The following is a 20,411-nucleotide window of genomic DNA, read 5'->3' as shown; positions in this document are numbered from 1 at the left end:
CAGATGCAAAGCTCATTATCATTTGGGAGAATTGCCTTGGAAAATAGAAGCATGTTATAAAAGCAGAGAACACTGTCCTTTGGAATCGGTTTCCCCTTTGCTGAATTGCTGTGTGCTCTTGGACAGATTTTTGTTTATATTGTTTCATTGCCCCAACAGATATCCAGGCTGCCACTCCTCCCAAACCACAGTACAGACTCCATCTCATTGACTGTGCCCTGAACTCACCCTGGAAAATGACTTTGTAGTTTAGAGTAAAATCTATCCAAACTTTGACTCACGTGCTTCGATGGCCTCCCCACCAACATGAAAGTGATTTATGGAATGCAATTTCTTCATCCTCTAATATTGTCTCACTTCATACACTTATGCCAAATAGTTTTTGATGATTGATTACTTTTCCTACAGCTTACAAAAAAATGTATACTGGTACAGGCAATGTGAAAAAAACTGCAGGGGTTAATCTCTAGTAACATCTTGTTGAGCATTAATCAGATTCATATTTCAGTCATATTAGTCTAAAGCTACTGAAATCACTGATGATATAATGCAACTTAAATCAGAATATAACATTATAGCTCCAAATACTGCTTCTAATTAGATTTATTCTGCTTTACACTGAACGTAGTAGAAATAAAAGAGTTTTCTCTGCGTCTTTCTTGTAAACATTTGTGGTTTTGCAAAACACAAAGAGTTTGCTCTAGGCCAGAGAAAATGTAGTCATTTATGCAATAGATATCGAATTCATATTTGCCTGACAAGTGACCTTATCAGCTATAACATGTCATCTTCTAATTTATTTTTTTCACTAAATTAACCCCAGCCTCTCCTGAAGATAAGTTGACAGTATACCCAACTGTGTGTGGTGTTGCAATTAAAATGGTGGTGCATATGTACTCCACAAAAGAAAAGGAACATCTCTTTAATATCATATCAATCTGGTTACAAATTGAAACAGGTTTTATTCTCAAAGATGCCACTGGCTTGCAAGGCTTACTGACCGGTAACAACAGTGTCTTCTCTTTAGAGAGTCTAAGAAGAATCATGTAATGCTAAAGGCACGCAGTGAGATCTAGAGAACAGGAATACCTCCATATTATTGAAACACATTTCAAATTAGAGAAAGCAAACAACAAACCTGGTTTTATTATTGCACTCGGAAGTCTCCTTTTATAACAAATCATAAATAGGCACCCCTTATTAAATGTGAAACCACATGAAATTTATTTGGATTACAGGTTAATTTTTGATTCCACATCTATTTTCAAGACTTTCTATGACATAATGTTTAAATTTATAATTTCTGGAGATGTACAGAAGTACAACTTTAGGAGCTGGGTAAGCTTTCATGTAAACAACCCGCATGTCTACAAGTTTTGAACACCTCCAGGGACAGATAGCTGCAGATCAAAAGTTTTAAAGATTTGAATTTAATTCTTTCACAGGTTAAATGCCCAGGTCCTGAAATTTTTTTAAATGTTACTGTGTTTTATAGATCAAGACTGACCTGAAAGGTAAGCACCTAACATTTGTATGTAAAAGAATGAAATCCTACGAACAGAATCCAGCCCCATTCACGTTTTATGCCTTAAAATAGCTTGGGTTTACAGTTTTGACTAAAAATCTAAACCACATGATTTGAAAAATCAACAGAAATTCATATCTATTTTAAGGAAACCTAACCTGATTCAAGATTTTATGTCACAGTCTGATATGTGTAAAGTACTGCACTGTGCCTATGCATAACTAATTTATAGAGAGAAGTTGAGAAAAGAACACTTTTGTCAGCCCAAAGCTAGATGTTCACTGCAAGTCAAAATAATAAAACAACAATATGTTATATCGCACTGACATTTTACTAAAATGTCCATATAGTTTTCAAGATAATAGAGACGTGAAAATACTAGCAAGCAGAAAATACATGCGTTAAAACAAGACATGTTGTAAATTCAGTCGGATACAATTCTAGAGGAGAGGAAACATGCAATACCCTACTTTCTTTCCTTTAAAACTCTGCACACTAAACCTACCTAAATTAGAGCAGTATCTATCATTGATTATGTCATTCCCCAGAAATATGGCCTTCAGACGGTTTGTCATAACTCTACTGGTGATACTACACAGCAGGCACATTAAGTATCAGTCAAGATGATGCAATTTTCCAACTACTACAAGTCAAGCAAATATGTTCTCAGCCTTCTGGGACAACCTTTCCTGTAGATGGATGACACCAGACTGTGATGTATGGACTGAAACAAAGCAGTCTCTCCTAGACCTTTGTGGTGCCTTTCCACTAGTTTTGACCAGGCCCCTAACCCTTATGGGAAGGACAGGTACTTAAATACCTAAACCCCATTGAAATCAGGGGATCAAGAGCCTGAATTCAAGTAACACCTGGCCTTTTGTCTTTACAACCTGAAATTCTCCACCACCTCTATCTCTTTTGATTTATTTTTATTTCTAATATCATCTTTATGTATCTAATGCTTTTTGGATTTTGCCTTTGCAGTTTATTGTATTATGTCTTTGCATTTATTACATTTTACTCCTCACATTATCCCCATAATTGGAATACTCTCTGCCCCAGCTCAAGTTCACCGTGATGAGAAGTAGCTCCTACATTGAGTGTACTTCTTCCTTTGGCACATCAAGCCTCCTTCCTTTTTTTCAAATCTGCTTCAGTTTGAATTTCACCACTAGCATAGATGAGATGACTAATCCAATTTCCCTCTATGCAGAGAGTCCTCTTGCAGTTCTTTCTGCGCTTCTACTTTTTCCCTGAATAGTCGTCATTTAATGCCCCGTTATCTTAGATGGCACTCATTTAGTGGTTTATTAAGCAGTAATTTAGCAGCCTGTTATCAGTTCCTACTGTAGCTAGGAAAAATATGGAATCCAAGTATGCAAGATTTCTGCAGAATTACAGCATTTTTGTGATTTTGGGATTAGAGAAAAATTACTGAAAAGTAATACATATGAAATGTTTTCCCTGCATTTCATTATTGTCCCCACACTAAAGCTTCCATCAAGCTATTCAAAATGTAGATTGCCTGATCTCTATTTCTGTTTCCAGCCCAAGCACTGAAATTGTACAAAATTACAGGGAATTCAATGGACTGAGATAAGGATAAGGAGGTCCTAAGCCTGGACTTATTTCTTCTGACGGCACTCATACTGTCCTTTCTGTAAGGTTTCCAGATGGGGAGAAGGCATAAGGCTTAGATTAGGTTTTGTGAGCTTCTTAAAAAACAAGGAGTTTAAATGAAATAATGGGCAAGGGTAGAAACCAATGTGTGCCTGAAACATTAAATACAGTAGCCTAGAGGGATCAGTGTAAATCCCAGCTGGAAAAGTGGTTTTGCAAAACAATTTGATGATAACGTAGGCAAAGACTTGATCTGAAATTACAGCTTTTCAGATCTAGATGAAAACAGAAGTATTTTTTATTAATAAATCATTCCTTTTTCTTAAAATTGCCAGATTACAACAAATGATGAAAGTAGAGATAAAAGCAAACAGCGAAGAGGGTAATGAGGTATCAGCCAGCTAAACTGGCGCTGGCGATTGAGCAGGAACCAGAGATACAGGATTTTTCATATCTGCTTATGAAAAGCGTTTCTGGTTCTGGTTTCCCTCTGGAAACATATGCACAAGAGACACAGGAGGACAAATCACACAAAATCTCCCCAGGTGGCATATCATCCCATGCTCTACAGGCTTTTCTCTGGAGTGAGCGCCTCAGGAAAAATTCACAGCGACACCTGAAGAAAACTCTATTTTGGACTACTGCTGTTTATAACAGTATAGCTTTGAAATTATGTCAAACATCGACATCAGAAGGAAAAAAGGGACTGCCTTACAGGTATAACGGTAGGTCTCTCCACTTTTCCAATTTTCCCCGGGTTTTTCAGCCTGCTGATATGGCCAGCAACCTTTCCATTTCACGTAGACTTGGCTCCAAGCCCTGCCCTGGTCAGGTTAGCCCTGCCTGCTGAGCCCTTCCCTTTCGGTCTCTGCTCCAAAGCAGAATTTCAGTGCAGCCCTACCAGCCTGTGGGGTTTTTTTCTCCTTTCAGTTGGGTTTTGTTTTGCTATTTATGCTGTCATTTTTTTGAGACTAGATCGGATAAAGGTCATTTTTTACTTGAATAGAAAAGAACAGTAATTTGACAGTGAGACATTCCCAGCTTGCCATACATCAGAAATGTTGATATTAGCTCCTTTAAAACAGAGACTACAGACAAAAATTGCCTGAGCAACTCAATTGCTAGCAGTTATTTTCCAAAAAACGAGCATTTACAAAGTTACGTTTGTGGCTTCTGCTGAATTTTAGGATGCCATTACTGAAAAGACTTTAACTTCATTTGTGTTTGCTCAGAGAAAGATCATCATGAAGATATTAAATAGTCACAAAAGATGATGGCTTCAAATAGTGCCTTTTGGCTGATCTATAATCATTTGCTTTGGCAATTTTATTCAAGAACATTAGCACTGATCGCTTATGCTGTGTTCCTAATTATTTCTGAAATATTGTGCTGTTGCTCATGCTGAAATGCATAACGAGCAAAGCGGTAGGTTAGTTCGAAACGCAATGTTCTAACTGGTTTTTAATCAATGAGTAATAATGATAGCTTGTGTTTTGACTTTCACTGTTTAATTGCCAGTAATAAAGCAGATCTTAGTTGATGATATTCAACAGAGTTCAGTTTCATTTATCTCCGTTTATTCTATTTATTTTAAAAGTGCCTGGGAGCTTTCAGTGCTTGACACAGTAACAAAATATACAATGTTAATTATATTTTGGTTGCCTAATATTTTCCACAATAGAGGATTATGATGACCTTTCATGGGGCGCTATTGCACCTCACTGTTTTCAGCAGGTTTCTGAAATGCAGTAGGTTTCTAATGGTAAAGTTATGTTCCATGAAATCCCAACCAGATTTTTCTGAGATACAGACTGTTTAAATCACTATTTCCCTTCTGCTGCATATGATAGTCATGAATGTTTTTGCCAGGATGCCAAAATAATAATGAAACATAAATATTCTAAGGGTGAGGCAGATCTGCAGGTGATGCTGCACAAGGAAGTACACCTCATCAAAACAGCCATGCTGGCTCAAATTATAGGTGCATTCGACTGATGACATGACGGACAGCCAAAAGTAGACACCTAAAGAAGACTGTAAGAGCAGAGATAGCACATAGCTTGAATTCTATATTGCATGTTGCTCAAAGAAGAGCTGAACTGGGATGATTTTTCCAGTCAGGATAGTGGACACAATCGAGCAAAATCCCTTGGGAGCAGAGAAGTGTGCCATACACCACACACCAGGCAGCTGTTCCCTATTTGTATGGCAATACAAAAGGCTAAGAGGGAAAATGAAGAGACATTTCTGCTTGACCCTTGAGTTTCTTCACTAGCCGATAGTCAATTTTGCAATGGACTGTACCTGATTTTTGGTCAAGAAAGACTATTTTTTCAAGTTCCAAATTTAGTTTCAATCTACTAAATAGATGTCAATACTGTGACGACAAGCATATGTAAATCAGTCAGTCAATACGATAAATATTTCGATAATATCCTGCTTGATTAATCTAATTTAAATCAGGATCTGCCTTAGGTTTAAAATGTTATAAATATCTCTTGCGTTCCTCTTCAATTATATGTAAGAAAATAAAGACCTTTTTAATCTTGCCTGGTTTGACATTACCTTAATTGCTTAAGATGATTTATTTTCCAAGATTTTATTCCCAAGTTATCAATCATCTGAAAGCAAGAAGTAGGTGGCAGCCTGAAATTTCTATATCAGGTCTTCCTGTGTCCTAAGGATTTTTGCCATGGTAGTAATTTGGACTACAAAAATAAATTCTCTCCACATGTTTTTCTATTATCTTCATGATCTCTATTATTTCTAAGTGTTATTCCAGAATATAAACCTTTCTATCGACACACAAAATCATTTCTGATGTCAAATTCTTACAGCTAGTTCCTGACTAGCTTTATTCATGTCTGTTATTTAAGCGCTAGTGGGAAAAGCAAGCATCTATGAAGCAGCCATTTCCTTCCAGTTATTCAAAGTAAATAAGCAAAATTTAAATAACATGTACACAGAGCTTAAACATCCACCTGCAATTTAAGTCCCCTATAATGGTGATTGTATCTAGCTTTCTACAAGATCTGGGACTCATAATACTGCAAAAACCAAAATATTATTTCACATTACAACATGTTTCCTGTTGAACATAAATGGGAATTACGAAGTGTGCCCTCTGGAAACAAAAGAGGAATCATTGTTTGCTTTAGTATATTCCAAGTATTTGCAGACTAGCCTTTTTCATAATTTCTTTTTCGTTCCAATGTGGCTGGATCTTTGCTACTAACTATCTGCCTAAAAATAATGCAGCTGTCATCAGTATCCAGTACCTATTGTACACTGAACTGGTACGGTTTTCAAACACCAAAGTATTTAATATACCAATTATAATTTATTGGATAGTATGCAGTCAATATAAATAGAAGAGCAAAGAGACATTCTTAGCAGATCTCTTCTCTCTTTCCCTATAGAGTGTGTGTGAGTACATGTCTGTGTAAGTGCTTGAGAGGATGTATATGCACTATACATTTATATACACAAGTAAGTATAGGATAAATATGTTACATAGTACCGTGTTTCACACACAGAGAAGACTAAGAAAAAATGGAGTATCAGTTGCTTATACTTTGTTCAGTAGGGGTTGATCCATTGCCTAACATAAAAACATGAGCCAAACTCAGCATTCATCAGTCTGCTGCATATTTGCTATACTGAAATTACAGTTGCACTGGGGAAATAAACTAAAACTAAAAAAAAAAAAAAAAAAAGTCCTAGTAAATTCAGTTGTATTTGATAGTACTTTTCCAACAGATTCCCCAAGTCTTTCTACCATGGGGCAAGAAGAAGGGTGCCATGAAAACTGATGAAGATTTGTGTAAAAGAACTTGAGGATTAAAAGGCTTGATCATCCCAGATACCTCAGGCTAGCTAAGAACAGGGGTGCAGAGGAGTAAGGCTTTTCAGTCTAACTCCTTGAAACCACTCACAAGGCTTATCCTAAGATAGAAAAAGAGAGAAAAGAGAGACAGAACTATTCCTCCCTCTAGGCTTGCTCAGGATCTAGAGGAAGGAGGCAATGGAGCAATTCCCTGTTGTCTCCCTCTGTCTCCAGAGTCACTGGATGGGAGTACAGGGCTGCAAAGCAAGATGTTTAATGAAAAGACTGAAGTGGGTCTGAAATGGAGTTTTAAGATTGGAAGAAATTTTCACAGACCTCTTTTTTTTTTTCTTTTTCATTTTGAGTATAAGCAGAACTATAGCTTGCCATATTGTTATATGCTCATTCAATCTAGTGTTTCACTCTCTCCCCCTTCTACAGAGCATCTATCAATAGTTGCAATGGAGTTTTGGAGTCATCACCCAAAACCCCAGAGCTGATCAACACTAGCAGTGGCAAAAATTATCCGAGCTTAATTAATCATCATCCTCCTAAGACAGTAAAGCACAGTTAGGTTTTGCACAAAAAAAAGTTACAGGGAAACAAAGTGCTGGATTTATTTAACTGGCAGGATATTAAATGATATAGCTGTTATCTTTTCCTGTATTGTAAATTATTGAATTAAGCCTTCAGTCAGTTTGGCAACAGTGCCAAATGAATATTACAACAGTACAATGCAGCAAACAGTATCTGTCATCGAATCTAGGTCTCACTTATAACTGAAATTACAGCGAACAAAATGCTTGTGCAGTAGATTGGAAAAGGTTCATTATTATTTATTCATCTTGCCTAGTAACACAAAAACTAATGAAATTTCATTGAGAAGAGTGCACGTCAGGATTACTATACATCATAAAGACACATCCCTCTAACTTCATTGTGGATATTTGTCTCCGTAATTAGATGTCTGTTCCACAATAGTTCTGTATCTGAAGGACATGACCAAGTTCATGACATAAAACAAATCACCTGCACAAATGAAAAGGCTTCCTTTATCTTGCCTACATCTTGCACAATAGCACAAAAGTCTTCAGAATATCTTTCTATAAAGCCAATGAAGTCATGCACAGTTAGTAATTCTAGCATTGTTACTCACACATTTTTTTAATTTTTCATAAGATATTACATTATTAATACAGTTCACACATTGGTGTATTTATAGCCCCTATACCTATTCAGGCTATCGTACCTTTACACGTATCTCCACAATGAATTGTTCATAAACTTGTGTTCATCTGTAGCCAAAAGTGTAAATTAGTGAAGCTCCATTGAATGCTATCCAGAATGCATCAATTATGAGCAATTTTCCTTCACTGTAGCTTGAACTTCTGGTCTGGAATCTTTAGGGAATATTTTGTTTTTGTATTGAATGCAGTTAGTATCACGTAAATCTGAAGGAAGAGTTTGATTGCTCTACTCAGTATGGTATTATGAGAAATATCGCATTTTGGCTTTTTGAGATCTATCGTTAAATATTTTGGAATTAGAATGTGTGTATCTGTTAGACCAAAATGCAGACAGGTAATAAATTCACTGATACCCAATTATATTCACAGAAAGTTAGCTCAAAGTGTTGAAGCAATACTGGTTATCATAATAGAACTGTTTAAAAATGTTTGAAAACACATTTTGACAAAATCTTTTGTCAATATATATATTTAATTGAAAAAGGCTCACGATTCAAGAATATGGTAGGTTTTGCATAATATTCCCTTAATTATTACTTGTGATATATTACACTCTAATTTTATACGCTAGATTCTGGCAATCCTGACAGCTGGTTATATTAGTAATTAAAGTCGTATTTTATACTTTTATTATTTGTTTACACACCCAAGTACTTCAGGAAAATGTGCAGTTAGTATACAACCTGAGTGCATTGCTTGCCACATTAGCCTCAGATCACCCTGCTTATACCACCATACAGGTTATGTTTAAATATTAGGAAAAATACTGGAATATTTGAATAATTTTTCCAGCAATAAAATTTAGGGGATACAGAATTGTTTTCACTGAAGACAATTAACATTTCTGTGCCATTTGCCAGGGCTGGAGGAGCCCTAACTATTCTGGTCTTGAAAGTTACGTCTCCAAACTCAAATCTGGGTAAGCCGTAGGCAACCTCCACGCACCACGCGTGGGAAGAGGGGACAAAGCGAGGCAGGCGCTTGGGGTGACGGCTGCAAATGACGGGATTTCCCCCGCCGCTGGGAAATCGCAGGTTCACAGCTAGGCCTCCTTTCATCTGCTTACCCTTGCTATTTTTTAAATCTGCAAGGAAGGGGCATTGCTAGCCTACTGTGTCCCACATGAAAGGGACGCCTGGCACTGTTGACTGTCATTTTAGAGACAGCTTCGTACATAAAACTTGGGCTCGAGTGCCAAGCTTCAATACATTACCGAGAGTTTCTGTGACTTCAGTAGGGCCAGGACTTCACCCTGCGCACCTCCTCAATGCCTGCCTTTCTCCCTACATCAGTTAGCTAAGTGTCTTTCTGGTTTTGGTGTCTGATGACAGAGACAACGTGGAATTCCACCACTACTCCCAATTTGACTTTTTCAATAGAAGCTGAAACTTGAAAGGAGCCCTGTGTCTCTGGAGTTCTGTATATCAATGTCTGAAGGGAGAAAACACATGAAAGTTGAAGGCCCTTTGGGAAAATCCTACAGGCTTTAGGTTGCTTCTGCCTGCTCAAACCTATAACATCTCTTCTAATCTCCCTTTCTCTGTATACGTCTCCTGCTTCATGCTCTGATTGAGAAGGGAACGTCATTGAGACAGAGAGGAGGGAAGCCTGCCTCCCATTGCCTGTACTACTGACAAGTTGTTTTTACAGAATGCTTTCATATCCCTTTCCTGCTTCTGCTTTTCCTATCTTCTCTTTTCAGCGTTAATATCTGATTCCTTGAACTGATGTGTGTTACTTTATGCTTTCCTGTTAGCAAACAGGGTCTCATCCTTTACCTCTCGTTTTGCATCTGTCATGCTCCTTTTAAAGTCCTTGAGCTATCTGGTCCAGGCTTTTGATGAGGAAAATAATCATTCCGTTCTGCTCCTGACAAGATTCAATCAAAAGCCCTAATGTTATTTGCAGGGAAAGACTCCACATTTAAAAATCTGTGGGTCCTATAAATTCCCCCTCTTCCAATTAAAACTTACCAATGTCTTCAGCTGTGAAGAAAATTAAACAGATTTTGAAGTTACTTGGGATTTTTCCTATTTTTTCTACCCATGCTGTCATTACAAGGGGGAAGTCTCTAACTCACCTGTCCCATCTTTTTTGCTAGAACTGACAGGCGTTTTACTATCAAGCTGATTTAAAAGAGGCCTCTTAATCAGGTGTCATCTTTGGCCCATAAAGTCATATTAATGTTTTGGATCAGATATGAGGCTCCATCTAAGGCACATTAAGAAAGATTCATTAGAAACTTACTACCCCTGGAATTTACAGCCTTCCTGGAACTTAATAGCCTGGATAAATTCCTCCTTATCTGGTTTGCTTATGTGAATTATAGCAGTTTTGCATTTAAAAGGTTTTTAGAGTATAGGTTTTACCATCATTCTGGCTTCTTTATTCTTATGATCTTCAGTAAGGATACACACATAGGCTACATACATACCTGCCTTGGCAGCAGCGTGACCTCTCCATGCCTACTGCCCGAGTCCAAGCAAGGAAAGAACTGCCCTAGTCCATCACTTATTTGGGATTCTTCAATGCAGGACCTCTAGCTCCTTGTTCTACAGCTTCATGAAGGACTCCTAATCTCTGAGCAGCTCCACAAAACATCGTGGCAACAGAAATAATCAAGGAAGCTGCAAATACTGCAGAGTCTGGAGCTCTCAGACCAACAGAACTGTACATTTCTGGTCCCCAAGCAATGAATCCTCTCGAGTTTGCCTGCTCAGAGCTGATTCACATAGGCAAACATAAAGCCTTATGTGGTCTTTCTCTGCAAACAGAGCATGATGTTTCTAGGACACCTTCAGTTTCACCAGACAGAATTTATCTGATATTACTGATCTGTTTTGAGTAACAGTAATTATGACTCCACTTTGCAAAAAAAGTCATAATAGAAAGGAAAATCTGTGGTAGGAAAGGGATAAAAAAAAAAAAAGTCAGCTGGTTTGCAATATTGGCCTACTAATTTATCTATACATATGCTATAGGCTGGGTCTTGGCCAGCCTAAATTGCTCTCAGGTTGTATGACTTGGCCAGCCTAAATTGCTCTCAGGCTGTATTGCCTAGCATTTCCAGTTGAGCAGATACCTCATAAGGAGCTAAATATGAAGCCAGCCAGAGTCAGACAACAGGAAAGAAGAGGGAGAAGGATTTGGCTGGAAATTAAGTTGATTAAGTGTGGGCTCCAGATTTGTGTTTCGTTCTCCTTGTCTGGATGAGACAGTGTATAAGCATTTAAATATTTATTGTGACTAACCAAAACCTCTTTGACTACATCTGACATGAAAATCATAGCTCAATATAAGTAACCATTGCCCATAAAGCAATGAGAGGAAAGCACTGTGATATCCTCTGCTGATACATAATTATGAAGAAAATAGGCTTCCTCCTCTTCCGTTGGCACTGTGTTAATCTCTATATTGGCTGAAGACAGTATCACATAACGAATAAAGGAATGTTGATTCATTTCATACTTTAGATTTTAATTCAGACTAGCATAATTATGGTCTTTATGGAGATCAAACTGATTTGGTATCATAAAGAAATACATTTTAACTTCTTATAAAACATTTCATAACAAGAGTTTATATTTGCTTTCAAGCACCATGCTGAGGATTCACACACAAGTTTCATGTATGAAAATGATACATTTAATCAAATCTTCATATTCCAATAGATTAAAAAAATCTTAATTATTTAAATCTTAACAAAAGTAAAGAGTCCTACAAAGATTCATTTGTCTCATGTATCTCTGGAGAAATCATGGTGACTGGGATTGAATCTGGAGAATGGGGGAGAAATATATGGCCATTCTCTATATGAAATGCAGAAGGATGCATCAGGAAATTAGAAGTGACCAGCCTGACCTTTTCTATAAATAAGAGATGGACTCACAGTACACCATTGGCTCTGAAAGTGCACATCATTTCTCAGAGATTTGGTGTTATTCTCTGTTGCAGATCAGGCAGCAAGAAAAGGATATTAAAGAGAAAACAAAATGACAGCAGGAAACCACCTTTACTAAAATTCATGAACAATATTTTTGTGATAGGGACTGCAATGTGTCTACTGTAAAGGAGCTGTTAAGATGCATGTGAACTATTGTGTCCTTATTCACCACGATAAGGGTCTGTTATATTAAGGACACTGAAAGGGGATACAAGAACTAAGATGTTCAAAAGTCTGCAAATGACAAATGAGTCTAAATTCCATTTAGAACTCATCATGGGAATTTAAATCCAGATTTACCAAAATATTTACATTTTTATCAGCTAACCCAGGGATTTTCATGTACATCAGGTAGCTCACCACTGTTAATTTCAGGCCCACCCAGCTACATTGATTTAAAAAATGGAGCAATGATCCCTAGGTCATTTTGGTGCTTTAGAAAAGCTTTTCACTGGCAGTTCTGGGAAGGTAACGAGAATGACTAATAGGCTAAGTAAATTAACCCAGAAGGGAAGAAAATTCCTACCAAAGAAAAGACAAGTCAAGGGATCAATTGTAGAAACAGTGAAAAAAGAAGTCTTAAAATTTGTCAAGGGATTAAAAATAGAAGAGTAGCAGGAAAAGAAACAAAGATTATTTAACTATATCCAGCCACCATCTCTGAGAGACATTCTGTCTTGCCTTGCATGGTTTGCTGAACAAACTGTCTTCTCCCCTACTCCCCACAACAAGAAAGACTACCATGAGAAATAGAAATAGTTCTGGTTTACTTTACAATCATTTGATTCTGAAAGTATGAAATAAAGGAAAAATAATTTGGGGTCTTCAGTCAATATTGGGAGATGTGTAACCTTTCTGATCAGAAAGGTGGAACTGTAAGATATGAGTTACTCATTTTTCCTACAGCACCTTGCTCTATGACTAAAGAACCCTGGCAGAACCACAATATAAAGAATAAAAAAAATAAATTAATTTAAGCTCTAGGCAGAAGTAAGGGCTGAAATGCAGGCTTATCTTTAGGTATTTGAATAACCCCACCAAAAGCAAACATCAAGGCCCTATCATGTCTTGAATGTAGTTGAGCAACAGCTTCTTTCATTGGGTTTGCTTCATAATTTCTGAGATTTTCACCTGTGTCCACTAGTTATGGATAAGTCATGAAATATTTGGAGTCTACTCTAAGTTCGCTTATAGTCTGCAAAGTTTAACAGAATGAAAAAGTTATGGAAATTGATAGGTTTTATGTGATTTACTGCATTTTATGGTCTGTTATGTCACTTGTAACATCACATAAAATGTTCAGCCAAGTTTAATATTTTGTCTTCAAACCACTAGCTCATCTCAGCTGTTTTACTAGCCTGACTTACTTTATATCCTAAACTGAGAGGATGTATTTTTTCTTTCTAGTATGCCCACGCTACCTCCTTTATAACATGAGATATTCTTAAAATGAGATGTGTCTACCCAAATAGCTATTGTGGTATAAAACAAATCAATCTTTTTTGACTGCTACTTTGAATTTTACTCCAATTCTCTTGAAGGCTATTTCTCACAGGTACTGCTCATGAACACACTCACAGCTGGGCTGACTTTCTCAGTTTCTGAAGGATATACAGTGTAAATCGGGCTAACAGACCCATAGGAATGGGCATCTTGATTAAGATATGTAGAAAACATTGTGATTATCAGATGCCATCCTTAATAAGGCTTCTGGTCAAAAAAGCTTAAGTATAAAACATTTTCATTTGTTCATTGCTCTCTAGAGTTTTGCCAGATGTTCTTTGCTTTAGATCCACTGAAGTAGAAAAGTCTGACTACATTCATCAGTACCAAACAATTTTACTCCTAGCAAGATGGGGTTGTTAACTTTTCTGGTTTAGTTAAAAGTATTTCAGATATAAAATAAAGATTAAAAATCAATGATATTTTAAAAAATTAAATATTATCTTGTCATTACTTCCGATAAAAATTATTCATACAATTCCAGGATTAGGACTCTCAGAAAAATAGCAAGTGTCACAAAAAGATGAAAGCTGACAACAATGCTGATCTGGCTTTTTTAACATTCAGAGGAAACAGACTGAAGTGGTTGAAAAGTATGAAGGGAGATGAATATGTAGACAGCTGGTACCAGATACAGATGATCTGATTTTTGACATGCACCCTGTGTGGTTGCTTATAGCCCTGCAGAAGGCACTTGGGTTGACAGGGTGCCAGCAGCCGGGGCTGACCTGGCTGGGACGAAGCTTGGGGAACTGCCTGGGGGTGCATGCTGAGTTAATGCGTCAGGACAGCAGATCGTCTTTGGGGATGCAGGAGGAGACTCTGCTGGTGTCAGTAGAGGAAGACCTATCTGTAGCAGCTGAGAAAATCTCTAAGGAATTACAGAGCTATAGAGCAAGAGGATTGCACTTGGCAACTGGGGGACTGAAGCAATGACACAAGGTGCGGTGAAGCCTTTGGGAAATAGGTTGTACCTTCCCTCTCTCGTTACCAACAAGCAGATAAAATAAGTGAATAAAATCAGACATGATTACTGCCCACATTTACGTTGCTTCCAGAATACAACTGTAGAGCAACCAGGTTTTGGGGTTAATACCTCTTCTTCCCAGCTGTGCAACTGTACTGCAAACTTTCTTGGACTCATGTAAGACATCTGAGAACTGGAGAATGGTCCAGCTGCTAAGCTTTATTCAAGGATCTGGGATCATTTATTTGTTCTATCACTAGTATTCTGTTATAGCTTTGAAAAAATCATTTAATGTCCATGAAAGTTCTCCTTGCAGGAACCTCTGAGATGTTGAGGAAGCAAATGGGTCTCACACCAGCCCACATGTCTGTTGTCCCCTTGTGTTTACATGCTGTAATTAGACTCTGTCGGTCACCAGATACAGGATACAGGATACAGATTCTAGTTAAAATGATGAATAAATAACCTTTGTTTAATGCTACTTCTGTTTTAAAAGGGCCCAAATGGGGGGGGTGGGGGGGTGGAACCCAAAACAAACAAAAAAACAAACAAAACCCTGAAACCAGGCCCGCTAAAGTTTACAAAAGTAATATATCAAAGGATGTGAAGGGTTAGCAGAGAAGAAAATGACTGGTTCCCTTAGACTGTGATGTGACCTTCTGGAGCCCATCACCAGAGAGGCCAAATGGCAGACGAAAAGAAAGCCCAGGACCACTGCCCCACCATGATGTACCTCTCAATCTAGAAGCTATCTGCAGGTCTGCTTGAGGTCCTCACTCTTCCTCTCCCACGGTATGCACTCTCATGGACCATAGCGAAATGTCTGCCTTGACAGAGTTTGGCCGCAGTCAGTGAGCTGCCTGTCTTTCAAAGGGTGACGTGAGGCTGACGCATCCACTTCACCAGGTGAGCAGGGAGGTAGAAGCACCAAACACAGAAAGCTACATTCTCATCCTTTTCTGCTTCCAGCTGTGATCTAAAGCACAAGTATGAGGTAGATGGGAGAGATTTAATAAATGGCCATATAGCTTCCATAGGAAATATGCAAAGAAGCTAGTCTTCACTGTCACTTGCAAAATAAATCACCAGCACCTGGGATATGCGATTTTATTATCAATCAGGCTTGAAATATTTCCTCCTTAATAGCCAAATGTCTGGAGGTGGATTCTCTGCTGAATATAATAGCAGACCTTAACTTCTGACCGAAAGCAAAGGACACCAAAGGACACTCTTATGTGTAAGGACACGCTAAAGATGTCTAATCTTAAATTATTGTTGGTCTTTCACAGGGGAAGAAACCCTTCATGGTCCTGTTTTTATCCAAGAGCCATATGATATCACTTACTCCATGGGCTCAGAAAATCCAGAAATCCTACTGAACTGTACAGCTAAAGGATATCCACTCCCATACTACAGGTGAAGTAAATTTTGGAAAAGTATTGTCTCACTCTAAATCTTTTAACTGTGTTTTAATCAGTAGTACACCGTCATACATTCCTCAAAATGTGTTGAGCACTCACAGTGAGAATATACATAGGTATAGTAAATTTGAGGAATGAAGGAAAAACATTTTTGCTAGTCTACTCTTAAGAAAATTAACATAGGAAAAGAAAGCACATCATTGAAAATTGTCCCCGAAGTATTTTAAAACATACAAAATTACTTCTGAATCAAGAGAACAGCTGTGAAAAATAGAAAAATGGAAATGCTGCACATTTGTATTTGATAAAACTTTCTGTACATCAATAAATGCTTGGCAAGCAAAAAAGCAACATCCTTGCCCATTTCTAATTCTAACATTTCATGTGTATAGTTATAGTGTTTATTTAGAGAAACAGCAAGGCACAGCTCTGATACCTAGCTTACAATACTCTGTAGACTCACTTAATAGAACCTTGGTACATAGGCTTGTTTGTTTATTCAGTAACTATGGACTCATCTTTTAAAACATAGATTGTTGCACCAAGGATCTGGAAACCCGAGTCTAATAAGAGGAAAAGCTGGAAATCTGGAAAAAAATGACAGTGTGCTTTATTCAGAAAAGAATGGGGAAAATAATGGTCTGGGAAAAGGAAAAAAAAAAAAAGAAGTCATTCATGCAAGACTTGAAAGAAAATTATGTCCTACCAAATACTTAGACAGTACTTATTCAATAGCTTTTAATTGCTCACACAATAGTTTCCTCTGTAAAGTACTACTACTAGTTATCAACTTGGCTTTTGTAACTTCATGTATTAATTTGTTTCCAAATATTGTGCTAGTAAAGGAATACTTTTCTCCTTTTCACAGTATAACTTCTCTTCCTATCAGCAGAAATCCTCACCTATTTCCCATTCCATTTGTTCTTCATGTTTTCAACATGAATATCTACTGGTTCACATCATGAATTTCAAGTCTTTCCAGTTCATCCATTCATCTGCTTCATATCCATGCAGCTTCCTCAGATACCTATAAAAATTATTGACACTTGTATTCCAACCATGGTGTCCTCACATGCACAAATAGTAGAGACAGCAGGTTTCATTAGGTAGGAGAGCTATGAAGTCTCCTCCAATCATATATCTGATATTCTTATTTTCTCTTTCACTTTTTTCCCACCCATCCATTAATTAGAGTCATTATGTAATTTGCACTATAAGGACATTTTGCAAACCTTCCATTACTCTAGTAAGATGAGATCAACATCTGGGGATTGATCCTGAACCATCTAGGTCAATTAGAAGTTATCAGGCTATCACTGCTGCTATTACAACTTGGGAGCTTTTCACCATGACTTGAAGGGAATGGGAAGTCTTCAGCACTTTTCTTTGATTTCACTAGAACTAACACCAGTTTTGTCAGATAAGGATTAAGCCCATATATTTAAAGTTCCAACAATTTTAGACAAGTCAAGCACAGTATGAAATTTTAATTGTATCCTTTGTTGACTGATGGAAAAGAACAGCAAGGACTACTGCAAGGTTTTTCTTTGATTCAGAAATACAGAACCAGTACAACAGGAATAAAGTTATATACAAGCTAATTTGCCATTTTACGTAAATAAATGTGCTGATTAATACCTTTTCTTTAAAGAAACAATGCTTAGCATTTCCTAAAAGTTTTATTTTATTATATACTATATTAGTCTCATAGACACGTCAAATATAGTAGTAACTTTTTGCAACTTCATTTCAAAATCCCATGTGTCTAACCACCACAATGCAAGAATTCTAGAATTAAAGTAGGCATAAGGGCTAAGTAATAAAAAATGAGAGACATTGATTTCCTGTTGGACACTGTTGGAAGTAACAGAGAACATAGATCTGATCACAATGGAAACAAAAATATGGATAGAAGTATCCCTAAAATCAGGACGTGTTAGGAAATCTATATAGGTGTCCTGATAAATACCATTTTATCTATTATGCCTTTTTCTATAAAGTCAAAACTGTTTTTAATATCAGGTACATTATTTCAACTATTTCCCTGTGTGATGTTGGTGGTAAATAAACATAACCTTTCAAATTAGATTTACAATTTTTTGCACTTAAGCTTTTCTGTTACAGTTGATTGAGGGATTATCATCAACTAAAGGAACAAATTTTACTTCTTTTTCTGCTTACAGCCAATCCATGAACGTACCACAGTTCCACAGTTTTCTTCCATTAAGTCATTCCGTTCAGTACAGCTAGCCTTCCACAACACTGAAACAAACAAACAAACAAACAGACAGAAAGAAGTCACCTAGACCTGCCAAGCAAGTGTTTTCTGCAGTATGTTGACATTTCCTGTTTGGTCTCAGGTGCTTAGTTCTAGCTCTTTTTCTGAATTTACATTCAGTATCCAGAGTAATCACATAATCTAGCGTTTTCATGCAAGTTTGAAATTGAGGATTTTTTTTCCCTCAGTAACCTTCACAGGGAGCAGTCAATTGAAAAAATAAGAAATCCAAGGGCAGCATAAGCATTATTCATTATAACAATATTTTAATATTTCAGCATAATTTAGAATGATGCAGTAAAATAAGATCAAGAGATTCAAATTCAATCCAAATCAAAGTACCACAGAAGATAGCTGTAACAGACAAATAAAAGTGGGGGGAACAGAAGTACAAAGTCTATAATGATTGCAAATGACATAAAATATGTTTATAATCATAGCATAAAATCGTATAATGATTCCCAGTAACCCCCAAAATATATTTATCTTACACCCTGCAAAAACAAACGACAACCCTGCTGTAGCATACTTGTTCACTAAAATGCTGTCCCTTGACTCATTGCAGATTCTGCTTCAAAAGTGGAGTAGAATTAAAATTGCCTTCAATCTCTGTTGTCTTGTACACTGTCAATAGTTTTCAAACTTTCTATTTTCTTCCTCTATGGAAATACTGCATACTAGGTGGTTTTGCAAGGGTTTTTTTCCCAGTTACAAGAAAATCTCAGGTGACTTGGAAGGATGTTTCCGTGTGAATACAAATAAACTAAGAAACATAGAACAAAATAGAAAAAAAAAATACGTACTTTTATTATAGCTGTACACTGAAAAGATAATTCATTAAATCATGTATGCATATATCCACATAGAAAATAGTTCAAATTAGGGAAAGATGTATATAAAAGTAAGAGCTTCTAGCTATGGTAACTTTGGTACAAAATCATGATGCAGCCATGCGTGCTTTGTAAAACTTCCAGGATTTTACTTGTAGAGCTGGAAAAAGCTCTTTCAGCAGGAAATCCTAATAGCTCTAAATGTATCTTTTTTTAAAGGCAAGCAAAACAGATTAATGAAATATTGCATTTGAATTTATCCAAAATATTTGCAAATTGACTAAGTGGAGTCTTTTACTAATTCCTTAATTGCTTCAAGATTCATACATTGATAGTTTCACTGAAATTGATACACCTTCACATTTCATTTCCAGAAAAAAGTCACATCTTCTGAAAGAAAATGTTTCCTTTTCCTAAATAGTTTCTATGCAACAATACTCTTTTCCAGATTCATTAATCATAGAAATGGGACTCATTTAGTTATAGCTACTTAGACATTGCATAGCACTGTACAGTATCCTTACAGATGTGATCAGAAATTTCCTGGTTAAATATCCACTTACCAGAAACCATAATCTTGTCTCAAAAGTTAAAATTTTCCCTACCAAAATATCAAGGATTGTAGGTGACCAAACAGCAGCTTTATCTCCTTGAAACTTACGGGACCTCATGGGATCCATTCAAGAGTACTGAGGGAACTGGCAGAGGTCCTTGCCAAGCCACTCTCCATCATCTGTCAGCGATCCTGGTCAACAGGGGAGGTCCCAGAGGACTGGAGGCTTGCCAATGGGACTCCCATTTATAAGAAGGGTCGGAGGGAGGATCCGGCAAACTACAGGCCTGTCAGCCTGACCTCGGTACCAGGGAAGATTATGGAACAGTTTGTCTTGAGAGCACTCACATGGCAAGTCCAGGATAAGCAGGGGATCAGGCCCAGTCAGCATGGGTTTATGAAAGGCAGGTCCTGCTTGACCAACCTGATCTCTTTCTATGACCAGACGACCCACCTAGTGGATGAGGGAAAGGCTGTGGATGTTATCTGCCTCGACTTCAGCAAGGCCTTTGACACTGTCTCTCATGGCATACTCCTTGAGAACCTGGCATCTCGTGGCCTGGATAAGTGCACCCTTCACTGGGTGAAGAACTGGCTGGATGGCCAAGCCCAGAGGGTAGTGGTGAATGAGGTGAAATCCAGTTGGCGGCAGGTCACAAGTGGTGTTCCCCAGGGCTTGGTGTTGGGCCCCGTTCTTT

General features: G+C 37.4%; 1 protein-coding gene across 4 annotated transcripts in view; it reads left to right on the top strand.

The window, feature by feature from the left end:
- Positions 1-20,411, top strand: part of CNTN6 (contactin 6) — a 152,933-nt gene that overhangs the window by 41,861 nt on the left and 90,661 nt on the right. For all 4 annotated transcript variants that reach the window (XM_069811814.1, XM_069811815.1, XM_069811816.1 and 1 more), the window contains exon 3: positions 15,921-16,047. In XM_069811814.1, the coding sequence (XP_069667915.1) occupies positions 15,921-16,047 (127 nt within the window). The remainder of the gene's footprint in view (positions 1-15,920; positions 16,048-20,411) is intronic.

Source organism: Haliaeetus albicilla, chromosome 24, assembly GCF_947461875.1.
Source record: "Haliaeetus albicilla chromosome 24, bHalAlb1.1, whole genome shotgun sequence".
NCBI classification, from domain to species: Eukaryota; Metazoa; Chordata; class Aves; order Accipitriformes; family Accipitridae; genus Haliaeetus; species Haliaeetus albicilla.
This window is presented reverse-complemented; position numbering and strand designations above follow the sequence as displayed.